Source organism: Vombatus ursinus, unplaced genomic scaffold, assembly GCF_900497805.2.
Source record: "Vombatus ursinus unplaced genomic scaffold, bare-nosed wombat genome assembly UNPS02015411.1, whole genome shotgun sequence".
Classification (NCBI taxonomy): domain Eukaryota; kingdom Metazoa; phylum Chordata; class Mammalia; order Diprotodontia; family Vombatidae; genus Vombatus; species Vombatus ursinus.
In genome coordinates, this window is record NW_020955189.1 from 977,498 (window position 1) to 1,001,496 (window position 23,999).

The 23,999-nt window shown below is 62.7% G+C and overlaps 2 protein-coding genes across 2 annotated transcripts in view; one reads left to right on the forward strand and one right to left on the reverse strand.

Annotated features, from left to right (window-relative positions):
- The window catches only part of THAP7 (THAP domain containing 7), a 3,387-nt gene extending 553 nt beyond the window's left edge, over window positions 1–2,834 (forward strand). The window contains exons 3-5 of the mRNA XM_027847470.1: window positions 636–791; window positions 872–1,012; window positions 1,304–2,834. Of these exons, the coding sequence (XP_027703271.1) occupies window positions 636–791; window positions 872–1,012; window positions 1,304–1,871 (865 nt within the window). The 3' untranslated portion in view covers window positions 1,872–2,834. The remainder of the gene's footprint in view (window positions 1–635; window positions 792–871; window positions 1,013–1,303) is intronic.
- Window positions 2,835–3,778: 944 nt separating this feature from the next.
- LZTR1 (leucine zipper like transcription regulator 1) lies at window positions 3,779–22,867 on the reverse strand. The gene is made up of 20 exons (XM_027847471.1): window positions 22,681–22,867; window positions 22,377–22,439; window positions 21,624–21,680; window positions 20,809–20,888; window positions 20,036–20,141; window positions 19,024–19,110; window positions 18,384–18,441; window positions 16,211–16,350; window positions 15,739–15,940; window positions 14,200–14,310; window positions 13,121–13,213; window positions 12,617–12,712; window positions 9,031–9,193; window positions 8,478–8,647; window positions 7,697–7,853; window positions 7,142–7,268; window positions 6,810–6,959; window positions 6,095–6,200; window positions 5,921–6,001; window positions 3,779–4,161 (listed from the first exon to the last, which is right to left on the reverse strand). Exons 3-20 carry the CDS (start codon window positions 21,671–21,673, stop codon window positions 4,045–4,047), a joined length of 2,094 nt encoding a protein of 697 aa, XP_027703272.1. The 5' UTR covers window positions 21,674–21,680; window positions 22,377–22,439; window positions 22,681–22,867; the 3' UTR covers window positions 3,779–4,044.
- Window positions 22,868–23,999: the final 1,132 nt, after the last annotated feature.

The window sequence follows — 23,999 nt, forward strand, 5'->3', positions numbered from 1 at the left end:
TCTATTTCTTGTTTCCAGCCTCCGAGCCTTTGCTTTGGCTGTCCTGATTTTGAATGCCCACTCTCCGTCCTCACCTCTGCTCCTTTGCAGCCCCCCACCTCCAGATTCTACTGCAGGTGCCTCCTCCGGGAAGGAGGCCCTCCCCGGCTCCCTCCCACAGTTACCCAGTGTGGGCAGACTCCCTGTTCTTCACGTTCCCCCGTAGACTGATCATCACCATAGCTTGGTGTCTGCCTACCCTGGGAGGCAGGTGCTACTCTTACCCCCATTTTACAGATGAGGACACTGAGGCTCACAGAGGTGGCAGGGCTGGTACCCATCACAGGGCCTGGCACATGGTTGGAAGAACGTTACTTATTTAGATGCAGTCCAGACCCCCATTTCCCCACCTCGTGCCTCCCCACTGGTGGAGTGGAAAGCAGTGGGTTTCAGTGGACTTCCTCTCTCTGGGCCAGTTTCCTCATCTACCAAATGAGGAAGTTGAGGTGGGAGACCACCCCCCCCCCCAGACTTCTTCTGGCTGTCCTGCTACATAGGCCTTAGGGGGTTCTGGATCTGGAGGGGGTGGGCCCAGCTTCCGCAGCCCCTGCCTGTGGTTTCCTTCCTAAGTGCAGTGGGGGTGGGGCTCCCCTCAGGCTACCCAAGAAGGACAACCCTCGGCGAGGACTCTGGCTAGCCAACTGCCAGCGGCTGGACCCCAGCGGGCAGGGGCTCTGGGACCCCGCCTCTGAGTATATCTACTTCTGCTCCAAACACTTTGAGGAGAACTGCTTTGAGCTGGTGGGGATCAGGTAGGAACCGAGGGGTCCCCGGGTGGGGGTGGGGGCTCAGCTGCGCGTCGGGCCGTGAGGCTCACGGTCTCTCCTCGCAGTGGGTATCATCGGTTGAAGGAAGGGGCCGTTCCTACCATCTTTGAATCATTCTCCAAGCTACGACGGACCTCGAAGGCCAAGACGCATGGGTACCACCCCGGCTCTCCCGACCTTACCCGGCTCAGAAGGTGCAGGCGCCGGTACGTCCCCCATGATCGTCTCCCTTTAGGGTCCGTGGGGAGGGACCGGAAAGGAGAAAAACAGGGTGCAGTGGGAGACCCCGTGTCCTGGGCCTGCCTCTGCCCCTGACTGGATTCATGATCCTGGGCATGTCCTTTCCCTTCTGGGCCTCAGTCTCCCCATCTGTAAAATGAAGGCACTGGGCCAGTCAGTCCCCGCAGCTCCTCGGGCAGGGATGGTGGGCCTCTGGCTCTCAGGGAGCGTGGGGGAGGAGAGTCCTTGGATCTGTGCCCTGCCGTTTTCCTCCACAGCTGCTCCACGGGTCGGGCGCCCCCTCCCCCTGTGAATAACAACCTGGTGAACGGGCCCACTCCCGTCGATGTCTCCTGCTTCCCCGGGGAGGAGCTCCCTGACCCCGAAGGCCCTGCCCCCCCGGTGAGCCTGCCGGCTCTGCCTCCCTCGCCAGCCCCCAGCGGCCTCGTGAGCCCTTTCTCCGACCTGCTGGAGCCCCTGGAGCCTCACGGGGATGAGGCGAGCTGCGGGACCCCGCCGTCCCCGGAGCGGGAGCCCTCGCCCTCGGCAGCCCGGCCCGTGTCCCCCTCGGCCTACATGCTGCGGCTGCCGCCCCCGGCCGGCGCCTACATCCAGAACGAGCACAGCTACCAGGTGGGCAGCGCGCTGCTGTGGAAGCGCCGGGCGGAGGCGGCCCTGGACGCCCTGGACAAAGCCCAGCGCCAGCTGCAGGCCTGCAAGCGACGGGAACAGCGGCTGCGATTGCGGATTGCACGACTGCAGCAGGAGCGGGCGCGGGAGAAGCGGACCCAGGCAGATGCGCGGCAGGCCCTGAAGGAGCAGCTGCAGGGCCTCGAGCTGCAGTGAAGGGGCCGCATCTCCCCTGCTGGGCAGCTGCTCCCTCCCAGGGGCCAGAGGAGTGCGGGCCTGCCCCAAAGGCGCCACCGGTGTCCATCTCAGGCCTTTGGCTCCGCGGTATTTCTGAGATCCTAATCTCTCATTCTGCCCAGGCTCCTCTGCCCACCCGCCCCAGGCACAGTCTGTCTGCCCCTGCCTGGGTCCAGGCTGTGAGTGGCCAGGGCAGGTGAGGCCTGGGGCTGCCCACATGGAGGGAAAACACCAGCTGGAAGCCAGGCCGTTGTGCCACTTGCTCTCATGTCAAACTGTTCTGTGGCGGCCAGTAAAGACGCTTGGAGACCCAGCTCTTCACCCAGTTTATTGAGTGCCCGGCCAGCAGGCTCATCTCCTAGGAGGGGCAGCTGGGAGCGCCCGCCGTCTGCCCTCTGCTCCAGGCTCCAGGGGGATTTAGCTGACAGCCGTCCAGGCCAGGTGCACGATGGAGGCCCAGGGAAGTGACCAGGATGGTGCTGCACAGGCATGAAGGGGCGGAGCCGAGTAGAACACACGCACACACGAGAATTGAGCTGAGTAGAACACACATACATGCACACGCACACACGAGAACTGAGCTGACAACATACACACACACACACACCCACCCCACCCCCCCCCATAGTCATCCTTCCCACAAGCCTCCTAAGCAGATTCACTGTCAGATTGCTTTTTTTCCCGAGAACAGTCACCGGGTCAGAAAGGTGCCTCTGGGCCATCACTGCCAAAGGGCGTCACTGACCCAGGATCCTGAACAGATCAGACATGTTTGTATTTTTTCATGACTAGTTCAGAAGCCTCAGTGACGGATGGATAAACGGGCCAATAAGAACACCATTTGCTAGCTCACTCTTGCTAAAACCAGGTCGTATGGGTACACATCTCCCCCATCGTGGCTAATGGTGTATTTTCTAAAATTATACACTTAATAACCATTAACAACAATGCACCGCACAGTGGGCCAGCTCAGCCCAAATCTTGGCTCTAGAAAGGCAGAAGAGAACCCGTGACAAAGGCCCAATGAGCCGACGGGATGCCCCACGTCATGCCTTGCGGGGGGCAGCTCTAACCTGAGGCCGGGCAGGTTCCCACTGGGGAGAAGCAGCAGGGCACCGCTGCCTCTATCATGGGGAGCCCTGAAGCCCGGGGTCATGGGAGGGGCCCCCTGGGCCTGGACGTGGGCTCTAATCCAGATAACTAGCCAAGCGACCATCTCTCCTTTCTGCGCTAGGTTTACCCACTGATGAAATGGGGATATTATACCTCCTAACTTGGCCCATTTGGGAGACAGTTTTACAAACCCCAAGCCCCCATGAAGTGTGAGCTGCTGTCAGAGGCTGGGCCCCCAGTCAGGACCAGTGCCCAAGAGGGAGCCCAGGGGCCAGTCCTGGCTGAGGCCTTCCCACCACCTCTCCAGGTCTCTGGACCTTAGGAGGCCCACTACGGACAGGGACCTGGAAAAGAAGCCAGAGCAGCATCAGCACCTGTGGCTGAGTGCTCAGTGGTGCCCCACTTGGGTGCCTCGTGCCTGGGGGCGACATGGGGCTTATAAAGGCTGGGCCTCCCAAGATGGAGTGGCACGTGCCCACCAGCCACAGAACTGTGATGTATGGAGGGGCCCACAGCTTCTCTGACTAGGCCAGGGCAGTGACAGTAGTGAGGTACATGCCCAAGGGTCAGGCAGCCCCACACCCCGGGTTCTGGAGATAAGAAGACTGTCCGTGGTGCTCCTGGCACAGCAGAGAGCCCAGGTTGCCGTCTTTCCGGCCCAGCCTGCCGTCTCTCCGGGCCAGCCTTCATCCCTGGCCATGGGAAGGGGAGACGGGGGTACCACAGACCTCCCTCCCCACTAGCTGGCCCAGGCTCATTTATGGGCTGAGGGATGCCAAGGCACAAAACTGTTAGAACTTTTACTTCCTCTGAATGGTCTTTCAAAGTAGTGACTTTTGGTCTCTTAAAACATCTCTCCCCAACGTCCGGACAAAGGCTCAATTCAGTCGTGAGGGGCCCAGGGCTCCCCAAAGCTCAGGCAGAAGGGGGCAGCCCCCTTGCCCTGGTCCCGCCGAGTGTCCCTCTGGGCCTCTCCCCGGGCCACTCCGAGCACATGGAGCTTCCCAGGGGTGCCCCCAAGGTGGGGGCGCCGGGGGCGTCAGATGTCGGAGCCCAGCTCGGCACACTGCTTGTCAGATATGTGAGTGGCCAGGGACTCGATGATGTCCACCAGAAGCGGCTGGCTCAGGGCTCGCAGGTTGGGCAGCTTGGAAACCTTTGGGAAAAGCAAGGACAGCAGGATTACAGGCTCCAGTACGGGCCAGAATCTTGGGGGTCACAGCTGAGACTGCCCAGAGGGAGCAGGGGTCACATCCTCTCCTTTTCATCTCCCCACGGCGGAATGGGCCGCTGGGGAGGGGCCGAGGCGCCTCTGGAGCCACCCCACGGTGGGGAGGGCCCCCCACTCACACCCACGTGTGCATGCGCTCCCCTTCTCTGCACACCTGCGCACCACGTGCTCACACCTAGACACGTCCTCGTCGTTCACACCCACGCAGCACACACACACACCCAGAGCTCCTCTCCCCTCAGATCAGTGTGCCAGGCAGTGATGCCAGTCTTCCCTTCCACCCAAAGCCATCATCTCTAAGCTAAACGTCTCATGACATGGTTTCAGGTCCCTCGACCACATGGTAGAATGGGGTGAGCACTGGGCTTAGGAACAAGGGCCTGGGTTCAAATCCTGGCTCGAGTCACTTCCTGTGTGCTCCAGGGCACACCACACCCTCTCTAGGCCTCAGTTTTCTCATCTCCTCCTAGCTCTCAGCTGTAATACCAAGCCAACTTGTGGCATTTGGCCTTCTGAACTGCAAAAAGACTTTGTTTCCCCCCTCTCCCTGGGCATCCCCAACCTTCTTTGTGATGATGGCTGCCCTCTCCCCTCTGGACACAGGCCACACTCAGTGGCCAGATCTAGTGAATATGGAGGCTCAGCTCTGGACCACAGCTGAGGCCACGAACCAGTCCGTCCCTTTCCCCGCCCTCAGCCCAGCAAGCAGGGCCCTCTATCACATGGGTCCTGGACCACGGGGGGAGCCCAGGATGTGGGAGGACATTTCCACCTGGAGCAACGTCTGGGTAAACAGCAGCAGCACGTTTATTTGCGGGGTGCCTAGACCTTCCTGCTTAGCTGGGACCCTTCAGGAAATCCTAACTTTGGGTCTCACTGGGAGCATCACCAGGGAGCCCGCAGGCCTTGGGAGCTGGGACCCTGGGCACGGCCACCCCCTCTTCCCTTCTCTGGGACTCGCTACGTAGCTAAGCTCAAACAATCAAATACAATTTCCAGCTCCGTGTTTGCAGGCTTGACCTGCATGTGTGAGGAGGGGCGCTTACAGGAGGCCCAGCCCAGGAAGGAGGAGCCACAGGCCCTGGGGGCCCTGGGTGCTGGAACACTGGCTCCTAGCCCATCATCACCCCAGCGCTGCCCACATCAGCAGCCACGTTGGCACCTCCCACCCCCTAGGCCTCCCCTTCCTGACCACGAGCTGATGGTCACAGCCCACGAAGGCCTTCCAGAGCCAGGCCTGCCACCCCAGGAGGGCTCAAACTTCACCACCACGCCCATTTGCTCCCCATCTCCCGCTGGAGCTCAGGCCCCACCAGGAAGATGAGGTCCATCACTTAGCACAGCACAGGCCCAGCTGCTCCGTGGGACGTCAGGCCAGGCAGCAATGAGCAACTTCAAAAGGGACCTGCCCACCACCCAGCCCTCAGCATCCCACAACCGCTGCCCTTCTGGGGCCTCCCTTCCTTCTGCGGCCTTCTCTGGGAGGGGAGGCCGGCGACACAGCAGCTGGGGCAGTGCCCGCGGCCCCGAGGGCCGGGGCAGGAGAGGATGTGGGGACGGAGGGCGTGTTCTGGGCGGCGGATGCCAGGCTTCCTTCCAGTCTGCTGCCAGGGCGCCGGCCCCACAGCCAGGGCAGGCAGGGTGGGCAGCAAACCCCACAAACCCCAGGCAAGAGCCAACCAACCTTGGTGAACTGGTGCACGATGATGTGAAGGCAGTGCCTCTTCATGTCCAGGGCCTGGGTCTTGTCAGCGGCCTCTAGAATCTGAGACGCAGAGGATCGGGCTGTCAGCGCTGGCTGGGAGGGGCCCCCTCCCCGACCGCCCCGATGCCCGGAGAGCTGGACCCCAGCCGTCACCTGGAGCACGTTCTCCACCGTCACGTTCATCTCCAGATTCTGCCGGCAGTAGGCCTGGAGCCGGTTGTTGTAGAAGCCGTAGTAATAGGGGGCGGCAAAGAGATAGCTGGGGGACGGTTAAGGAAAGCTGGGCCGCCCCAGAGGGGCGCAGGCGCTCTCAGGCCTCAGGCGTAACGCGAGGGCTTCGCGGCTGGGGGCCCTGCCCCGAAGGACCCTCTGCACGCACCAGGCTGGCCAGCGAGCGGACAGAGGGGCCGTGCTCACAGAGGCCACCTGTCGGATAACGTGTGAATGGGGGTGCTTTGGCTGAAGGCGAGCAGACTAGAAAGGGAGATGCTCTGCTTGGTATTAACGCAGACTGAGCTGCAGGGGTGAAGGCAGGCCCCCTGCAGGAGGCGTCCTCTAGGGGACCGAGCGGTGCACGTACCCAGCGCTCTGGATGGCAAAGGGAGGAAAGGGGCCAGCGAGTGCTACAGAGAGAGCGAGGGCCACCTGTCCAGCCACAAGGGGCCTGGAGGCCTGGAGGAGGAGCGCAACAGCCGAGGAAGGGAGCCCCTGAGACCAGGCAAGGAAAGGCCCAGATACCCCGGTTAGCCAGGGCAGAGCCAGCATCAGGCCCCGACCCTGGGCTCCCAGAGCCTGCAGCCAGGCCGGGCAGCCTCCCCCAAGCCCCTCTCCTCTCCCAGCCCAATGTCCGCCTCGAGCCACAGGATACAGAGAATCCTCGGGGGGCATGTTCACTTCCCCGTAGTAGATGTAGCGGAGCATGGACTCGAAGGCCTGCTTGCTGGGCACCATTTCCCCAATGGAGATGTTGACTTGGCCATCTTCAGGCATGAAGGACCGAAACATGGCTTCAAAGTAACTGGAAGAAAAAGGAGGCCCAGCCGCCATCCGTGAGACAGGAGCCGGCGTCCCCACCCGCGGCGGCCGTCTGGGAGGCTGGGCGTCCCTCCTGCCGGGCCCCAGCCTCCTCTGTCCCCTCCACGTGGTTTCCCGCTGCGCCTCCCACCTCCCTCCTGGGCCACGTCCCCTTTTGTCACTCACCTGGAGCGGGCGGCCAGGATGGCCTTATGGGCTGGGCGGGGGTGACCGTCCAGGAGTAGGGTGATGTCACAGAAGTCTGTCCCTGCCCCCTCCAAGCAAGCCTTCATATCCTGGATCAGCGAGGTCCCTACAAGAAGGGGATCAGCATGGGGGCACCCACATCCACGGGGCCCTGTCGGGGCGGCCCTGGGCCTGGGCTCCCTCCCGGGTGAGGCAGAGCCCCCTCACCAAGACGGGAGCAGCAGGGCGACTTCTCAGTTTCACGGTCCCCAGAGACAAAGAGAATTAAACAGGACCCAGTGCTGGGCGGGTCCTTCTGCTCCCACTGGGGGGGCACAAAGGGGCCCACCGTCGGAGGCCGTGGCCCAGCCCCCGACCCAGCAGCACCCCCAAATGGGGGCTTTCTGTCCTCGTGAGCAAAGCACCCTCTGAGCTCCAGCTTCTTCATCTGTAAAATGGGCATCGTGACCCCCATGGATGTGCCTCAGCAGAGCAGCTGGGGAAGGGTGGTGCAAACACCTTGAAGGGGCTTTGGGGGGGGGGGCAGGGGCCCACCTATGTCCACGGGCTGCTCCGAGTGGGTCCGGATGGGCGGCTGCTGCTTCCTCCGCACGATCTCCACGATCAGGGAGGACGAGAGATGCTCAAACTCCTTCATCATGATCACCTGGTTGAAGTGGGACTCCTTCACCACAAAGTTCAGGCAGTGTTCCTGCAGGGCAGAGACACGGGGGGAAGAGATGAGAGACGTGGGAGACAGATGAGAGACGTGGGAGAGACGGGGAGAGCAGAGAGACAGAGGGAAGAGAGCGGGGGCACAGAGAAGCCCCTGCCGTCCTGCCGCGGGGCCTGGCCTGGAGTCGGCCCGTCCTCCTTCAGGGGTGGCCCCAACATTGCTCCCTCAGCCCGGGCCTCCAGCCCCCTGCCTGGAAAAAGGACTCTTCCCTCCTCCCTCTCCCTTCCCCCCTCTTGTTCTCTTAAGACTACCAGGACAGACCCCCCCCACCGGCCTTCTTGAATGAGCTCCCTCCCTCTAGGGCCCTGAAGATGGGGGGACCCTTCTCCCCAGGGTCCAGTGGAAGCAGTCTGTCCTGGTTCACACTGACCCTGCTTCTCTCGATCCCGTGCCTGACCTCCGGCCCTCTCGCCTAGCCCCTGCCCCCCCTCCCCACCACAGCCCCTCCCTACTGCAGGTGAGCGGCCCCTCCCCTCCCGCTGGGCCAAAGTCGCCTCGGCCCCACATCCTGCCCGCCAGAAAGGCCGGTGCCCGGCTCCGGGAGCAGGCAGCACGGCCCGCCCGTGCCCTCCTCCCGCCACGGACAGCCGCGTCTCTTGCCTTGAGCTGGTCCAGCTGCAGCTTGTTGGCGTTCTCGCACACGGTGAGGACGTTCTGCAGGTCCACGGAGGCCTCGATGTATTGCAGGCAGAGCTGCTCCAGCCGGCACAGCTTGAAGCTCAGCGCCAGCTTGTAGACGTCCATGATGAGCAGCACCTCGTGCACGTGCCCTGGCATTCACCAGCGAATAGGCTGAGCCCACCCCCGCTCCCCGGGCTGCCTCAGCTTCCCTAACCACTGCACTGCCTGGTGCCCAGCACACCTGGGGACGCGGGGCCGGAGCCACTGGGGGAGCCCGCAGTGGCCAGGCAGCGGGCAGCCCTGTGACAGCACCCCCCAGCCCAGGAGCTCGCAGGAGACCGACCACAGCCCCGGGAGGGGGTCACGGCTGGCTGTCTGGCTGTCCCGAGGCCTCCCCTCCATCGGGTCACAGAGGGGTCCGGGCCTCCCAGCACTGATACCTGCTTCCCCTGGGGTTGGGGAAGGCCTCCACGTGGGCAACCCCAGGCTGCCCGGGCTCCCGAGGGAGGGCTCCCTGCCAGGCCCGCCCTACCTTTACGCGGATACTTGATCTTGTCCGTGTACAGGAACTGCATGAGCACCTCAAACGGCTGCGCCTCGGCCTCGCGGATCGCCACCTCCAGCAGAGAAGGCGGCAGAGGCGGCTTCCCGCCGGCCGGCCCCGGCCCCTCCTCCTCCGGCTCCGACTTAGATTTCTAGGCCCGACCAAAATAAGGAAGTAGAAATGGCAGCCTTCACCAACAAACGCCTTCGGAGCCAGATTCCTGCCATGTGTTCGCGGGCAGCCTCAGTCTGCTCATCTAGAAAATGGGCAGACCCACCCTCTCGCTTTCCCAAGGCCATTGTATGCAAAAAGCACCAGCCAGCATTTTACAAGTGAGGAAACTGAGGCTCAGAGGGAAGAGGTGACCAGGTGCCCCGACTCCAAGCTGCTCCTGTCCCGGCCCCAAACCCCCCTGAATTCCTATTGTGTGTCTGTCACGTGACAGGACCAGGGAAGGAGCAGGTGCTGGGGAGAGCTGGGGAGGGTGCGAAGGCTCAGGCTGGAAGGGAAGAGGTGGAACCGGGCTGGGGAGCACCGGGTCACGCCTGCTCTGACAAAGCTCTTCCCTTGCAGGTACAGAAAACATTCCCATTCACAAGTGTGGAAACTGAGGCTTGGGAGGGCGACTGGCCACTCAGCAGCCGAGGCAGGCCGGCACATGGTCCTCTGCGCTGCAGAAAATGCCTCTCTCCCCACCTACGCCCCACAGTCCCCCAGAACCGATTCACAACTCATGCCACCCCCTGGAGCGCTGCGCCCTCAGCGGGGGTCCCTGCAAGGGCCTGAGGGGCATAGACAAGATGGCCTCTGGGGGTCCTCTAGGGCTAAATCTGGGGTGCTGGGCCAGGACAGGCCTCAGCGGGGCAGAATCTGAAACAGACAGGACATCGGCCACTCCTGAGACCGTCCACACTCCCAAAAGCAGCCCTGTAAGATGCATCCACCCCTGGGGCAGCCCGTCCACTCGGTAACAGCTCCCAGCAGTTCCCAGGATGTCTGACCTCCCGCTTAAACTGGGCCTGCAGCCAGCACCAGAGACTGGCAAAGATCCTGGGGCATCGGAGGCAAGACCGTCCGAGAGCGGGGATCTTGGATGGGCCGCCGGGCCACCACAGCCACCCGACTTGTGCGCTGCGGCCGGCTGGCTCCCTCCCTGCTTCACTCCCTTGTTCCTCTGCTCCCTCCCACGCCGGCTCGCTCACCTGCTCGTGGCAGGCGGCCTCCATCGTGTACTGGTGAAGTCTGCGGCTGACTGTATTTCCCCGTTCACTCTCACCGGGGGGTCCCCCCCCATTCTAGGCTGCTGAGCTCTCTGGGCTGTCCACTGGCACCCCACAGGGAGCTCTCCCCGCCCTCTTACAACGCGGCGCACATCCTGGGTGGGCTTTCATCCAAGGCCCTGACGAGACGTCCGGCAGCACCTCGCCCCACACTGACCGGGAAATCCTCCTCCTCTCCCGCTGACGTGAGCTCGGCCGCTGAACCAGGTCACTCGCTGTCTCGTCGCTGTTCTTGGTGGAGAAGCCGCACCCCTGGTGAGCGGCCTGCGGGCATGCTCTGTGATGGGCGTCCCGTCCACTCTGCGCAGCCCCTCTAACTGGCCCTCCCACAGCTCGGCTCGTTCTGGGCATTACACTCCTGATGTGGTCCTTAGGGAGCTCCCGGCCTTGCCGCCATGAGCTGCCCAGCACCTCCGTTTGTCTCTCCAGGCAAACTATCCTTCACTTCCACCTTGAAACGGGTCTCCTGGCGTCTTCAAACTCCTTCTCAACCTTCTCTCCTGGGCACTGATAATGCCAATTAAATTATTTTTAAGGCCAGTCACCTGACCCTACCTGTGCCGCTCTGGACAGAGAGCTCGCCAGTAAATGGGGCCTAATGGAAGTCGTCTGTCTCCAGAACACCAAGCCGTGATCCGTTGCCCCGAGCATCGCCCACAACACCCAGATGACAACAGCTGTTCTCTGGATGACCACCGGTCTTCATTCAAACGCTTCTGTTACCAGCCTTCCCCCATTTTCTGATGTGAAATGATCTTAATAGCCCACATTCCCCAACATATCCCCACCCCTTCAGTTCCCCAGGCGACAGATCCCGGGCAGGCGCCCCAAGGCCCCACAGCACCCGTGCATTAGCAGTGCCAGGCCTGAGCTCCAGCCTATCCTCTGGACATCTGCATACGGGCACCAACACTTCATCACTGGCCGCCTCTGTGAAGTTTGTCTCCCAGGAATTTCAGCTGAAATTTCAGCAGGAAGGCACAGTGGGCTCGCCCCACAGACAGTCTTCTCCCTCCTTTCTTTTCAGGTTCAAGGCCTCTTGCACAGGATCATGGAGCGGCCATCTCAAAGCTGGAAAGGACCTTGGAAACCGAGGCCCAAACAGGGGAAGGCCTGCCGACAATGGGGGCCTGAATCCAAAGAAACACCACGTGTTTCCCGCCCAGTGCACTGAGCCATGCGCTCCACTCCTGGCTGGGGGGGCCTGTCGTGCCTCTGCTCAAGGCTGTGCCCCAGAAATCCCAACGCCATCCTTGGGGAGCGTCGCCGCTGTGACCCGCACTCCTGCCCTCGATGGGGGCAGACACGAAATGCAATGCTCTAGGTTCCTGCTTGCCATCTGCCACATGACAGAAAAGAACGTGACGGAACACTTCTCCCCGTGTCAGCAGAGGGGACAACGCCAGCGGGAGTCCAGCCGTCACGTCCGCCGTGTCCCAGATACGCAGTCCCAGCATACCGCAGACCCCAGATCTCAGAAAACTGCCCCCGTGGCCCCGGGCAGGGACCAAGCGCGGCTGGCGCCCTCTTCCTCTGGCCACACTGGGCTGACGCCCTGGCCCCTGGCATCACTGCCGTTGTTCGCTGGTCCTTCCCATTCATCTTCTCCACATCATACTATTACTTACTTACACACACACACACACACACACCCGCCTCCTCCTAACACTGGTCACAACCGCCGGGCCTCACAAAGCTCCTCCCTTCCTTTTCACACTAAATCCCTCCATCCCGGCTTATAAAGTCCCTTCCTTCACACTGACGAGCCAGCAGGAGAAGCGGCATCCCCTTGGCCAGCCCTCCTAGGACAGAAATCCGCCAGCATTGTGGACCTCGGCCGCGGGGTGGAGACATAAGCCACCCCCGCTACCCAGACTGGCTGAAAGGGGACTGGCTGGGTCCTCTGTCACTCCTACTAACAGCTCCCTCTCAGACCTCCAGGTCAGGACTGGGAGGGGCCTCAGAACAGGGAATGTCAGAGCTGGGGGAGGGGACCATAAGTGACAGGCCCTTCAGTCTTTAACTGCATCGGCCATCCACTGATTTCATCCCTGTGAGGTAGATGCCCCTGTGCCCATTTTACAGATGAAGACACTCCAGGCCTATGAGAGTCTGAAGCGGGATTCTCACTCAGGTCTTTGTGCCCCAAGCTCAGAGGTTCGCCCCTCCGTCCCTGCTGCCTCTAAGAAAGTGGCCGTGGGGCCCATGCTGTCGGGGATTTCAGAGGGGTGGAGATCAGCGCTCCCGAGCAGCCTGCTGCCCTCTGGAGGAGGCCTGAGATAGATGATGCTCACCTGTCGCACTCGCTCCCGGGCCTGCATTATCTTCTTCCGAAGCCACTTGCAGCGCGCCGTGACGATTGCAACGTGTCCCCGGACCCGTTCCTCCTTCTATGAATGCAGAGAAAGCAGCCGCGTCCAGCTCGGCAGGCGCCCCATGCCCCGGGGGCAGGGCAGGCACCGTCCTGGGGACGCCGGGGGGGGCGACTCTGGCTCTGCCCAGCACTGCTGTGCCCGGGGCCCCTTGGGCAGGTCACCTGACGCCCCACGCCTCAATGCCCTAACCCGTGATGTGAGGGGGATGGCTCTGGGGTCACCTGGCTCGGCTCCAACCCGAAGCGTGACCCCCCGCCCCTCGCCTGGCACTAACACTGACCGTGGCGACGACTTACTTCCCACGCCTCTGGAGCACCGTCAGCGCCAAGCGCTTCTCTCCCAGACCCCGGGATGTCCAGCGGGAGGCCGTGAAAGGCGCTCCGGCCCCAGGGAAGGGCGAGGCCAGCGGCCCCTCGCACCCACCTCTCCCAGTATGAACTCCACATCGCTGAACTGGCGGCTTTCCCACAGGCGGCCGTAATCTTCGTGTAACGTACACTTTGGGTAACAGGAAAACTGAAAGACAAGGACCCCGACGGTTGGTCCTCCTGCGGCCAGCCTCCCCCGGACACAGCACCAGAGCGGGAAGGAACCTTCTGACTGGACCCTTCCCACATACAGGAACAGGCCCCTCTTCCAGGCCTGACTAGATCCTCACCAGGGATGGGGAGCTCACTACCTTCCCAAGTCACCTGCTCCATCTCTAGGTAGTTCTAATTTTTAGAAAAGTTCTCTTCTTCCTATCAATTGAACCCCCCCGTTTTCCCACCCCTTGCCCTGCAAAGCCCTGAGGAGTAAGGCTGACCCCTCCTACACAGGACGGCCCTTCAGAAACGACCCCCTGGACTGGCATCCCCGGCTCCTGCTTCTCAACATCCTGCCTGAAATGTGCTGCCCAAAGGAAGTGAATCCCCCACTCTTGGGCAGGGCTAAGGCGGGGGTGACCCCCATTCTGGACACAGCACCCTCACCCCATGAGGCACTGCAGGCCTGGCCAGCCACTACCAAAGGGAAGGCTGTCCCTCCACCCCAGCCCACTGGGCTTTGAGCTCCACATTCAGCCCCTAGCCTTGGCTGTCCCTCCTCGCCCGCTGTCAGTGGCAAATCTGGGCCTCCCTCCCGGACCCTGATGTGCCCGGGCGGAGGACGGAGCCCTCCTGGTGCGCAGACCCTCAGAGGGACCGTCCTCTCCACCCAGCGTCCAGCCCCCTGGCTCTTCCCCTCGGCCCACACCTCACTATCCCGTCTCCAAGGGGGACACCAGGAATGCTGCCCAGCGCTCTGCTGGGTCCCAGCCCCCCGGGGGGTCCTCCCAAACCACTCCTCTAGTCTGCTGGTCCAGGGGCCCCAGGCCACGCAGATGTGGTGAGCTCGGCCTTCTTCTGCCCCGTGGGCCCCACAGCAGGGCCCTGGCCACCCTTGAACAGGGTCCAGACAGCTGCGCACCTGCGCAGACGCCCAGCTCACAGGCCCGCCTGGGCCCTGCCCCTCCTCCCAGGTACCTGAAATCTGTACATTTCACCGCTCCGAATGTTGTTGTCCACTGTCCCGCCAAATATGTACATGGCATCCAAAATGACGGCGGCCGCGTGGAACAGCCTCCCACTGGGCAGCTGGAAGACAGGAGGAGAGGAGAGAGCCAGGGTGAGGAGGGTGGAAGGAGGCCGAGCCGGGTGCACCTGCCGGGCCCCACGAGCAGAGCTGAAGGCGAGGAGGCCTGGGCCAAGCAGGTGGGTGGACAAGGGAGGAAGACGCCAAGGCCAAAGGCAGGGGCAGAGCCGGGGGGCCTGTCACTGACAAGGGTCCATCCTCAGGGGCTGCCCATCCAAACCTCTCTGTCCCTGAGCCCCTGGCGGCTAGCCCTCTGGTGCCTGAGCACTCTGCCCCGAGCCAGGCTCTGTGGCCCTGACGGCCTTCAAGGTTAAGGCCAGATGCCACCTTCTGTGAGAAGCCTTCCCTGGCCCTTCCTCCCCATCGATCACATCCCATGCATCACCTGCAGCTTATCTGGACATGGTCATCTCCCCGTCAGACTGGGAGCTCCCTGAGGGAAGGGACGGGGTCTTTAGTCTGTCTTTGTATCCCCAGCCCTCAGCAGAGTGCCTGGCACACAGCAGGTGACCAGTCAGTGCTAGCTGACTGACTAACAGCAGACACTGGGCCGAGGCTCCAAGCCTTTCTGGTCGGTAGGAGCTCCCAGGGCTTTGTGGTTTCTACTTCGCGAGCCCAGCGTCCCCTCTCCATGCCAAGGGCACGAGGGAAGAAGGCCTTCGAAGGCAGCGGACAAAGGAGCCTGGCCGGTGCAGACGGCTGGGCCTGACAGCCTTGGCAGGGCCGGGGTGGAGGTAAGGGGCGTGAGAGCGGGTACCCAGAGACGCAGGCTGAGGGCGGGAGTGAGGCTGGAGGCCCCGCAGGACCGGGCAAGGGCGCAGCAACGGCGTAGAGGGAAAGGGCTTGGGAGACCTAGGGCCATGTGTCTGTCCAAAGATATTTTTAAATTCTGACCTCAACCCAAAAAGACCAGCATTTCCAAATGCACTCAGTGCCGCCGTCCAGCCGAGGGCCTGGTGTTTAACACCAGTTCTGTTACTTATGACATGCGAGACAGTGCGCAAGTCCCTGCACCAGCCTGGGCCTCAGTTTCCTCCTCTGTCAAATGGGGGGCCAGGAGTTTAGCTATCAGGATTTAAAGACGGCCCTGAAGGGTCATTCACTCGGCCTTCGAGGCCCTTCCATCTCTGGATCCTTGGCTGAGAAAGGGAGGCAGTACGACGCTCCACTCTGCGTCTCCTGTCCGCACTGCCCGGCTGGGGGCTTGCTTTCACCTTGACCCCACTCTCCTGGAAGCCTTCCCTCAGACCCCACGACCCTGGGGAGACGCCCCCTTTACCCACAAGGCACACGTGGCTCCCAACAGAGCCGACAGGAAACATAAGTGGATAATTCTTAACGACGCAGTGCCCCGGTGTGGACGGCATCAGGGAGGCCGTGGACTCTCGGCCGCCGCCGAAGCCCCCCGCCGCGGCGCAGAGCGCCGTTACCTCGCTGTCAGGACTCGGCTGGATGACCTCCCAGGTCTGGAAGTCGACGTCGTAGCAGTGAAGCTCGTTGGGGAGGGTGTTGTCGGCTGCACCCCCAAACACGTACAGGTGCCGGTCAAAGGCAACCATGGTGTGCCCGTATCTTCGCTGAGGAGGCGGCGGCGAGCCCCGAAGCAAGTGCTCCGTGGGAATCCGGGTCCAGCTAGGAGACGGGGTTCGGGGGGAGACGTCAATCCCCACAGCGACGCCCAGCTCGCAGACCCTCCCGGGGTTCCAGGCCCCCTGGAATTGCTAAGGCAGCGACGTCAGCAAGCCAAGAGGCGGCGACATCCTGCCTCCAGCGCCAGCCCACGTCCTGGGCGCTGCCCCTGACCCCCAGGCCTGGCGAGCAGAGAACGGAGGGCCAAGGAGCCCCAGGGGCTTCTGGGAGCTCGGAGGCCTGCGGAGTGGGGAATCCCCCAGCCACACTTACACTTTGTCTCTGAACTCAAACTGGAAGAGGTTATTGGTGATCTTGGCTCCACTCTGTCCCGAAAACACAAACATCTTGTCCCTGCAGACGGCCACGGGGAAGTTACAGCAGGAAGGCGGGATCTCGCCGCTCTGCTCGATCTAGGGACACGAGAGGGGCACAAGGCGGGACGCTGGCGGACAGGGCACCAACTGGCGCCGGGGCCGGGCAGGCACGAGCCACCCGCCTGCTCCACAGCCCTCCTTCCCAGCTTCCTAACTCCACTGCCCTGAGCGCCTTCGAAGCTTGAGCGGCGAGGCCTGGACCGTGGACACCCAGGCCCCCCACGCGGCTGACCAGCGCCGCGGCCCCAGCACCACCCGCCCTCTTCACACTCCCGTCCCCGCTCTGCTCAGGGGGACCTCGTCACCCCACCCGCCTCCTCTGACCCGGGCACAGGCAAGCAGGCTCCATCCGGCTCTCTGGCCCCTGGCTGGCAGCCGGGACCCCTCCCGGGAGCCTGGATCTGGAGCCAGAAGGCCGCCTCCTTCCCCGCTGAACTGCAACCCAGGGGCAAAGGACTCCGTCCAAAGCTACGGGATCTCTTCCCAGCCAGTATGAGGGGCAGTTCTCAGGCCTCGTCCTTGTCGATGTGCCTGGACACTGGACGTGCTGACCGCTCCATCCTCCCACATACGCTCTCCTCTGCTCTCTGGCTTCCTCTCTCCTCCTAGCCACGGGACCACTCCTCGGCCTCGTCTACTGGCACACCCCCCATTTCATGCCGCCGACCTGTGGGTGCTGCCAAGGGTCTGAGCCGGGCCCTCTCTGGGCTCCAGGATCACCTCCATGCAGACAGCGCCCAGATCTACACAGCCTGCATCCCCAGTCAGACACTGACCAGCCGGCACATCACCACCACCTGCCTCAGTTTCTTCAACCAAAAAACGAGGCTGATAACAGCACCTTCCTCCCAGAGTTGTGAAAATCAAACGAGGTAACATCTGCAAAGCACCTAGGCCAGTGCCCAGCACACAGCAGGCACTTAACAAAGACCTGTTCTCCCGCTGCCTGGTGGACGTTTCCAACGGGATGAGCCAGGATTGGAATCTTAGCTCAGCCTCAAATCACCTCCCGGCTCCGCCGGCCGGCTCTCTCCCAAGCTTCCCTCCCTCTGCCGAGGGCCCTGCCCTCCTCCGGCACCAGGACGGCACCCTCACTCCTTCCACTGCCACGCCTCCGCGTCCCGGCCTCACAAAGTCACTGCCTCAGCTCGCCCTGTCTCCCTCCCTCTGTCCCATAACTGCTGTCCAAGGGTGCGTCCTCACTGGACATCAGAGCACGTGAGCCCTGGGCGTGATTAACTGTGAGGCAGCTGGTGGCCCAAGGGAGGCAGGAAGACCTGAGTTCAAGTGTGGCTTCAGACACTTCCTAGCTGTATCACCTTGAGCAAGTCACTTAACTGCTGTTTGCCTCGGTTTCCTCAACTGTAAGACGGGAATAACAATAACAGTACGTGCTCACAGGGCTGCTGTGAAAACCGAATGAGAATATTTACAGTGCCCGACACAGTGACTGACCTTAGCTACTGCTGTTATTAGCAGGAATGATAATCATCCCAGCGGTCCCACCGCTTCTAGGACACTAGAAACGCCCTTCACAGTCTGGCCCCAACCTCCCTTTACACTCTGCCACCTCTGGCCTTCTCCCTCTTCCCCTATCTCCCATCTCCGCACCTTTGCACCAGCCGGCCCCCATGCCAGGCATGCCATCCCCGGTCCCTTCTGCCTCAAAGAATCCCCCTTTTCCATAGAGCCCCGCTCAAGTCCCCCCTCTCCCTGGAGCCTTTCCCGATCCCCCAGGGTGCTCGTGGCCGCCCCCACCCCAATGACCCCGCACAGAACTGCTTTGTTCTCAGCTGCATTTCTCCCCTTCAGTCTGTCTACAGGCCCGGGGGTCACACGTACGAGGTGGGAATAGCTAGTTCCATTTCTCTTCCTGTGTGTCATGACAACCCCATTTTACAAAGGAGAAAACTGAGAGCCCAGGTGCCTTGGTCAAGGCCACAGAGCCCTTCATATTTGAGACAGGATCTGCACCCAGGGCTTCTCCTCTCCTCCCCACCCAAGCCTGACCAGAAGAAGGGCTCTCCACGGCATGCCACACGACCTCCGGCCACGGGCAGGCCTCTCACCTCCTCCCAGCAGGTCAGTTCTCGGTCCTGAAGGCCAACGGTCCACATGTCATTGAGCCTGGATCGGGAGGGGGGGAAGGGAAGAGGGTGCAGGTGGTTACACTCTCAGGCAGCCCCACCCGGCCATGCTGCAGAAGAGATGGGCAGCCCTAGGGCAGCGCCCGGCCCGGCCGGGGGCAGAGATGGCGGCAGGAGCCTGAAGGCCAGCTGGGCCTGCCATCCCTGCCAGGACTCAGAGTGCAGCAGAACGGGCTGCTCCCGCCCCACCCCCCGCCAGGTCTACAAGGGAGAGAAGCCCGAGGGGGCAGAATGGTGGGCTGACACAGGTCACGCAGAGGCAGCTTCCAGAGAACCGAGCTGACCCAGAACAGAACGGGCCGCGTGGGGAGGTGGTGAGCTGCCCGTCCCAGACGAAGTATGGACGCTCCCTCTCCAAACAGTGGCCGAGGGGATTCCTGCTCAGGCACAGCCCCTGACCAGCTGGCAGGAGAGCTCCCCCAGCGGTCTCGTTGTCCGGGGGGCCGACTGGGGCCTCTGCTGAAGGCAGCAGACATGCCCCAGCCCAATCTGGGGGCGCAGCCAAGGCCGCTCCGTCACTCGGCAGCCCCCGGACAGAGAGGCCAGACCCGCGCCCACGTACCGGGCATTGCCGTCGTAACCCGCAAAGATCCACAGCTTGTCGCTGTACACGGTCGCCCCGTGCGCTGCCCCCGCCCCTGGTAACCGGGGGGGGGGGGCCAAGGTACACGTGAGGGCAGGTCACCGACTGCCGCCAGCCCCGGCCTCCCAGGGACGGCGCCTCCTCATTCCTCAGACGTCTCGTCACGGGCCCTGGAGGCCTCGAAGAGCCTGCCCACACCCAAACCCCTGACCCAGACGGACAGAGCGCTGGGCCTGGAGTCAGGAAGACCCGAGTTCAAAACCTGCCTCCGATACTTACAAGGCACATGCCTACTGTGTGCCTCAGTTTCCTCAACTGTAAAAGGGACATAACAGTCCCTGAAGGGGACACGTGATGTAACGCGGTTACTGAACACCTCGAAGCCATGCTGTCATTCAGTCATTCCACTCACGTCCGACCCTCCGTGACCCCACCTGGGGTTTTCTTGGCAAAGATCCTGGAGGGGTTTGCCATTTCCTTCTGCAGCTCATTTTTCAGATGAGGAAACTGAGGCAAACAGGGTATGACTTGCCCAGGGTCACTCAGCTAGGAAGTGTCTGATTTGAACTCGGGTCCTCCTGACTCCAGGCCCAGCGCTCTATCCACTGTAGCACGCAGCCGTCCCCCAAAACGCTACGTAGATGCCGACCCCGCTCCCTGCACCGGACACAGCCACCCTGGGCACCCCGGCTGGGCGCCTTCTCCGTCCTCCCTCCTACCACATCCCCTGCCCCTTCCACAGGTCGCTCTGGCTCTGCTCTGGTTTCCTGATGCTCCCTCCGCTGGAGCCCCATGGAGGAGGGGCTTTGGGTCCAGCTCTGGCTCGCCAGGCGGCCCTCTGCGAGGTCCTCGGCCCATTCCCCAGCCTCAGTTTCCTCTCCTCTCACATGGGGCTGGGGTGCCTGGGGAGCCAGGGCCGCGGCGTCCTCCACCTCCAGACAAACAGCCCAGGGGCAGGGGGCAGGGGGCAGGGCCAGGCCGAACTCACCGCCCCTCAATCTTCCACTCTGCCCACTGCCCAGTGGCAAACTTGTATTCAAACAGGTCGTTCTTGTTCTTCAAATTGGAATTTGAGTAAATGTCGCCGGTATAGCCGCCTGTGAAGACACAGCTCTGTGAGCCTCCACGTGGAGGCCAAGGGGGAGCCCTGCCCCGCAGACAGAGGCCCGGCTTCCAATCCCACCAGGGGGGCTCTGGCCACATGACTCGGCCTCTCTGGGCCACCTGCATCCCCCAGAAGGCCTCTGATGCCCCTTCTGCGTCTCAATCTATGATCCAGACAGAACTGACAGCCTTGGTAGGGAGTGAGCCCCTTGTCACTGGAAGTATCCAAGGGGAGCGCAGCTGGGCACAGACTTTAGGGAAGAGCTAGTCTCACCCCAGGAGGTCCACTCTCCCCCAGGATCACGCAGCCCCTGCAGCCCCAGGTTCACGAGGGGCCTCTCTTGATGGCTAAAGAACAAACATGCTTGAGGCCAAGCCCCGGCCCCAGGGGCCCCTGAGCCGGTCTGACAAGCACAACACCCCTCCTGGGCCTGACCTGGAAGCCCAGCCCTCACTGGGGCCGAGGGCACACTCCGGGGGGCTTTGGGCAAAGGCCCGCAACTGGAAGACAGGACCCAGGACAGGGCCCAACGCCCTTCCACTCACTGGGCCTCAGTCTCCTGACGTGTAAAATGGGTCAATACTACTGGCACGGCCCCCTCCCATCATGTCGGGTCAGGTCAGACGGGCCCCTGAAGCACAGTCCCGCTCGGTCCTCACCAAACACAAACATGCTGCTCCCGTAGACAACGGCTGAGTGATGATAGCGGGGGGCTGGCGGCGTCCCCGTGGTGAAGGCCCTAGAGAGAGGGGGGCAAACGCCATCAATGCCGCACACATGGAGGGCACGCCGGGGTTTCTGGATTCACCAACAGAGAACAAAATTCTGCAGTAACATGTTTGGAATGGAGCCCAGGATGAATTGGGGCTGGGGGCCTGGGGTCTGATGGGAAGCAGGTGCTCTCGGCCACAAAAGCCCATGTGTGGATGCCCCCACGGAGCCTCTGAAGAGGCCCCTCGGCAGGTGACCAGAGAGCCACAGATGGCGGGGGGTCAGCAGGGGACCTCAGGGGACAGGGGCACAAGCAGGGCCTCGGGGGCTGGAGGGTGGGAAAGGGACCGGCCCCAGCGCCAGCTCTGACCGTGGGGAGGCATGCCCAGACAGCAGCGTCCAGCCCGGGCCCAGCCCTGGGGTCTATAACTGCTTCACGGACATCTCCACGTCAGGACCCCAGCCTGAGAGGCCCCTCCTCCTCCCCCCTGCAAGTCCTAGCTAGCCCTAGTGCCGCCCCCTCCCACCTGCCCTGGCCCACCCACATCTCCCTTCTCTGAACTCCCAGAGGATGCATCTGGTCTAGTCTGGTCTGTCCCACTGGGGGCCAGCCCAGGGGCCAGAGCGGGGCCGGGGGCCAGGGGCCGGGGGTCCAGGGGGCCGGGGGCCGGGATGGAGCTGCCCCAACGCTCCCACCCCCACAGCAGGTCAAGGCAGGCTGGGCAGAGCACAGGGGAGCGTGACGGTGGCAGCCAGAGCCCACCTGCACCAGGAGCAGTCCTTGACGTCAAAGCGCAGAAGGTCATTCAGCATTGTCTTTCTGAAAGGAACAAGGCCAAGGTGAGAAAGGAGCCTGTCCTCAGAAAGGCCACGTGGCAGTCCACAGAAACGGGGCGTCTGCTCCTGCTTCTCAGGGCCCTGAATGGGGAGCCAGGTTGAGATCCTGGCTCAGCCACTTTCTCCCCAAGTCAGTCCAGACAGATGGCTGCCCTGCCTCAGTTTCCTCACCTGTAAAATGAGGGAACCGGACTGCAGTCCTTGCTAGCTCTGACCCGGGCAAACCTGCCTTCCCGCCATGAGAAAGGAGGGGCCGAGGCCGCAGGTCTACGGGCCGCCCTCCCCGGCCCTGGCACCCTGTGGTACCACCCTGGCCAGTTCTCTTCCAACTCTCGTGGACTCAGTTTCCCCCTCTGTCCAGCGAGGCTTTTGGGCACAGATCTAAAAGCACTTTAGTACACCTGGCATCTCTTTTGCCTAGAGTGGGCAGTACATCATTACTCCCATTTCAGGGATGAGGAAACTGAGTCAGGATGCAGTAAAGGGTCTCCTCGTGGGAAGCGGCTGGTGCTCGGGGACCCCTGAGAAATGGCAGGGGAGTGGGGGCGGGGAGAGGGAAGGGAGTAGAGGAAGAGACCCCCAAGAGGGGGCTCCCCCCACCCCCCAACAAAGCCCTCCGTGAGGCACCCAGCTTCCTTCTCGCAGCCCCCCACGAAGGGCGCCCCCCTCGCTCACCTACCCGTTGTCGCCTCCAAACACGTAGATGGCGTCTTTGTAGGCCACCACCGTGTGCTTGCTGCGTCTGCGAAAGGAGGGGGCGGGGTCACGGCCAAGGCCAGGGAGGGCCCCCGCTGGGAGCCCCCCCCCCCCCCGGGAGACCCCCCCCCCCCCCCGGGGCCCCCCCCCCAGCTGCCCTCCCACGACCCCGCCCCTCCACCAAGCCTCCGGCCTAGCCCCGCCCCCTGCACCATCGCGGCCCCTCCCCCTTAAGCCCCGCCCCTTCCCAGACCCTCGCCGGCCCCGCCCCCCGCGCAAGCACGCACCGTGCGCCCACGAACTCGTCGCAGGGCGGGAGGCGGCGCCATCGGTGCACGGTCTCGAAGGGTCCAAAGTTCAGGGTCAGGTACTCCACGCTGTCCGAGCAGCTGTGGTCAAAGTCCACGCTCGGGGCCACCTTGGGTCGCGCGGCTGCAGCAGGTCCCGCGACAGAGCCCGAGCCCGAGCCGGAGCCCGAGCAGCCTCCGCCCGGAGCCGCCGCCATGCCCGCTCCGCCCCCCCCTCGGAGCCCCGCCCGTGCCTCCCGGCGGCCCCCGCGTCAGGACTACGGTGACCCACGTAACCGGTATCGACTCCTGCGGAGGATACGCGCAGAGACTGCTGGGAAATGTAGTCCGGCTTAGGGCGCGGGGACCGCTGGGAGGTGGAGCCTGGGCAGGTGTGGCCCGCTCCACGGGGCGTGACGTCATTCCGGAAATGTAGTCTGTCTGCTCCTGCCGGTGCCTGCTGGGAGTTGTAGTCAGTTCGTGGGTTTTCTGTCGGCAGCGTTTAGCGCTTGCTGCCAAGAGCCCCGTGGCCATAGGGAGGTAGAACCTGACGGGCGCGGAGCACAGCGGGAGGCGTGGTTAGAAGCTAAGACTGAGTAGTTCTTCCCACTGCCCCCACTAGGGCGCCAAGAAGCATTCGGTTTCCAGCCTGTCTGCCATTGCCCAGGCTGTCCTCCCTGCCTTGCGTGCACTCCACCTTCTTATAATCCTTACTTTCAAGGCCCTACTCTGGCCACCTCCTCTGGGAAGCCTTCCTTGATTCCGCCCACTTATTAATGCCTTCTCACATCCAGTTACTTTGTATTTACTTATTGGTCTGCGTGTCATATTCCATTGGAATGTTGAGGGTGAAGTGGTTCCATCCATCCATTTGTCCATCCATCCATCCAGCCAGCCATCTGTCCATCCATCCACCCGTCTGTGTGTCCATCCATCCACCCGTCCCTCCTTCTGTCCATCCATCCATCAATCCATCCTTCCATCCGTCCATCCATCGTTTATTTAACTACTGTGCCTGAGACACGAACCCATATGCCTTCCTTGTGCCCTAAAGGGGGTGGGGGCAGGGTCATGGTGGAGCTAGAAACCACCTCCCCCCACCCAAGGGTCACTCGGCCAGTCTCCTCAAGCCTGGGGCGGTGCTCACTGAGCAACTCTGCCTCCCTTGGGCTGAAGAAAGGACCCAGGCAGAAGATGGCGAGGGTAGCCTCGTGAGCTGACCCGCTGACCCCCAGATGGGAGGGGGCTCTGGGAGACCCCGAGACCCCCTGGTCCAACCCATTCATCCAATCCAGGAGGAACCTTCAGCCTGTGACCAG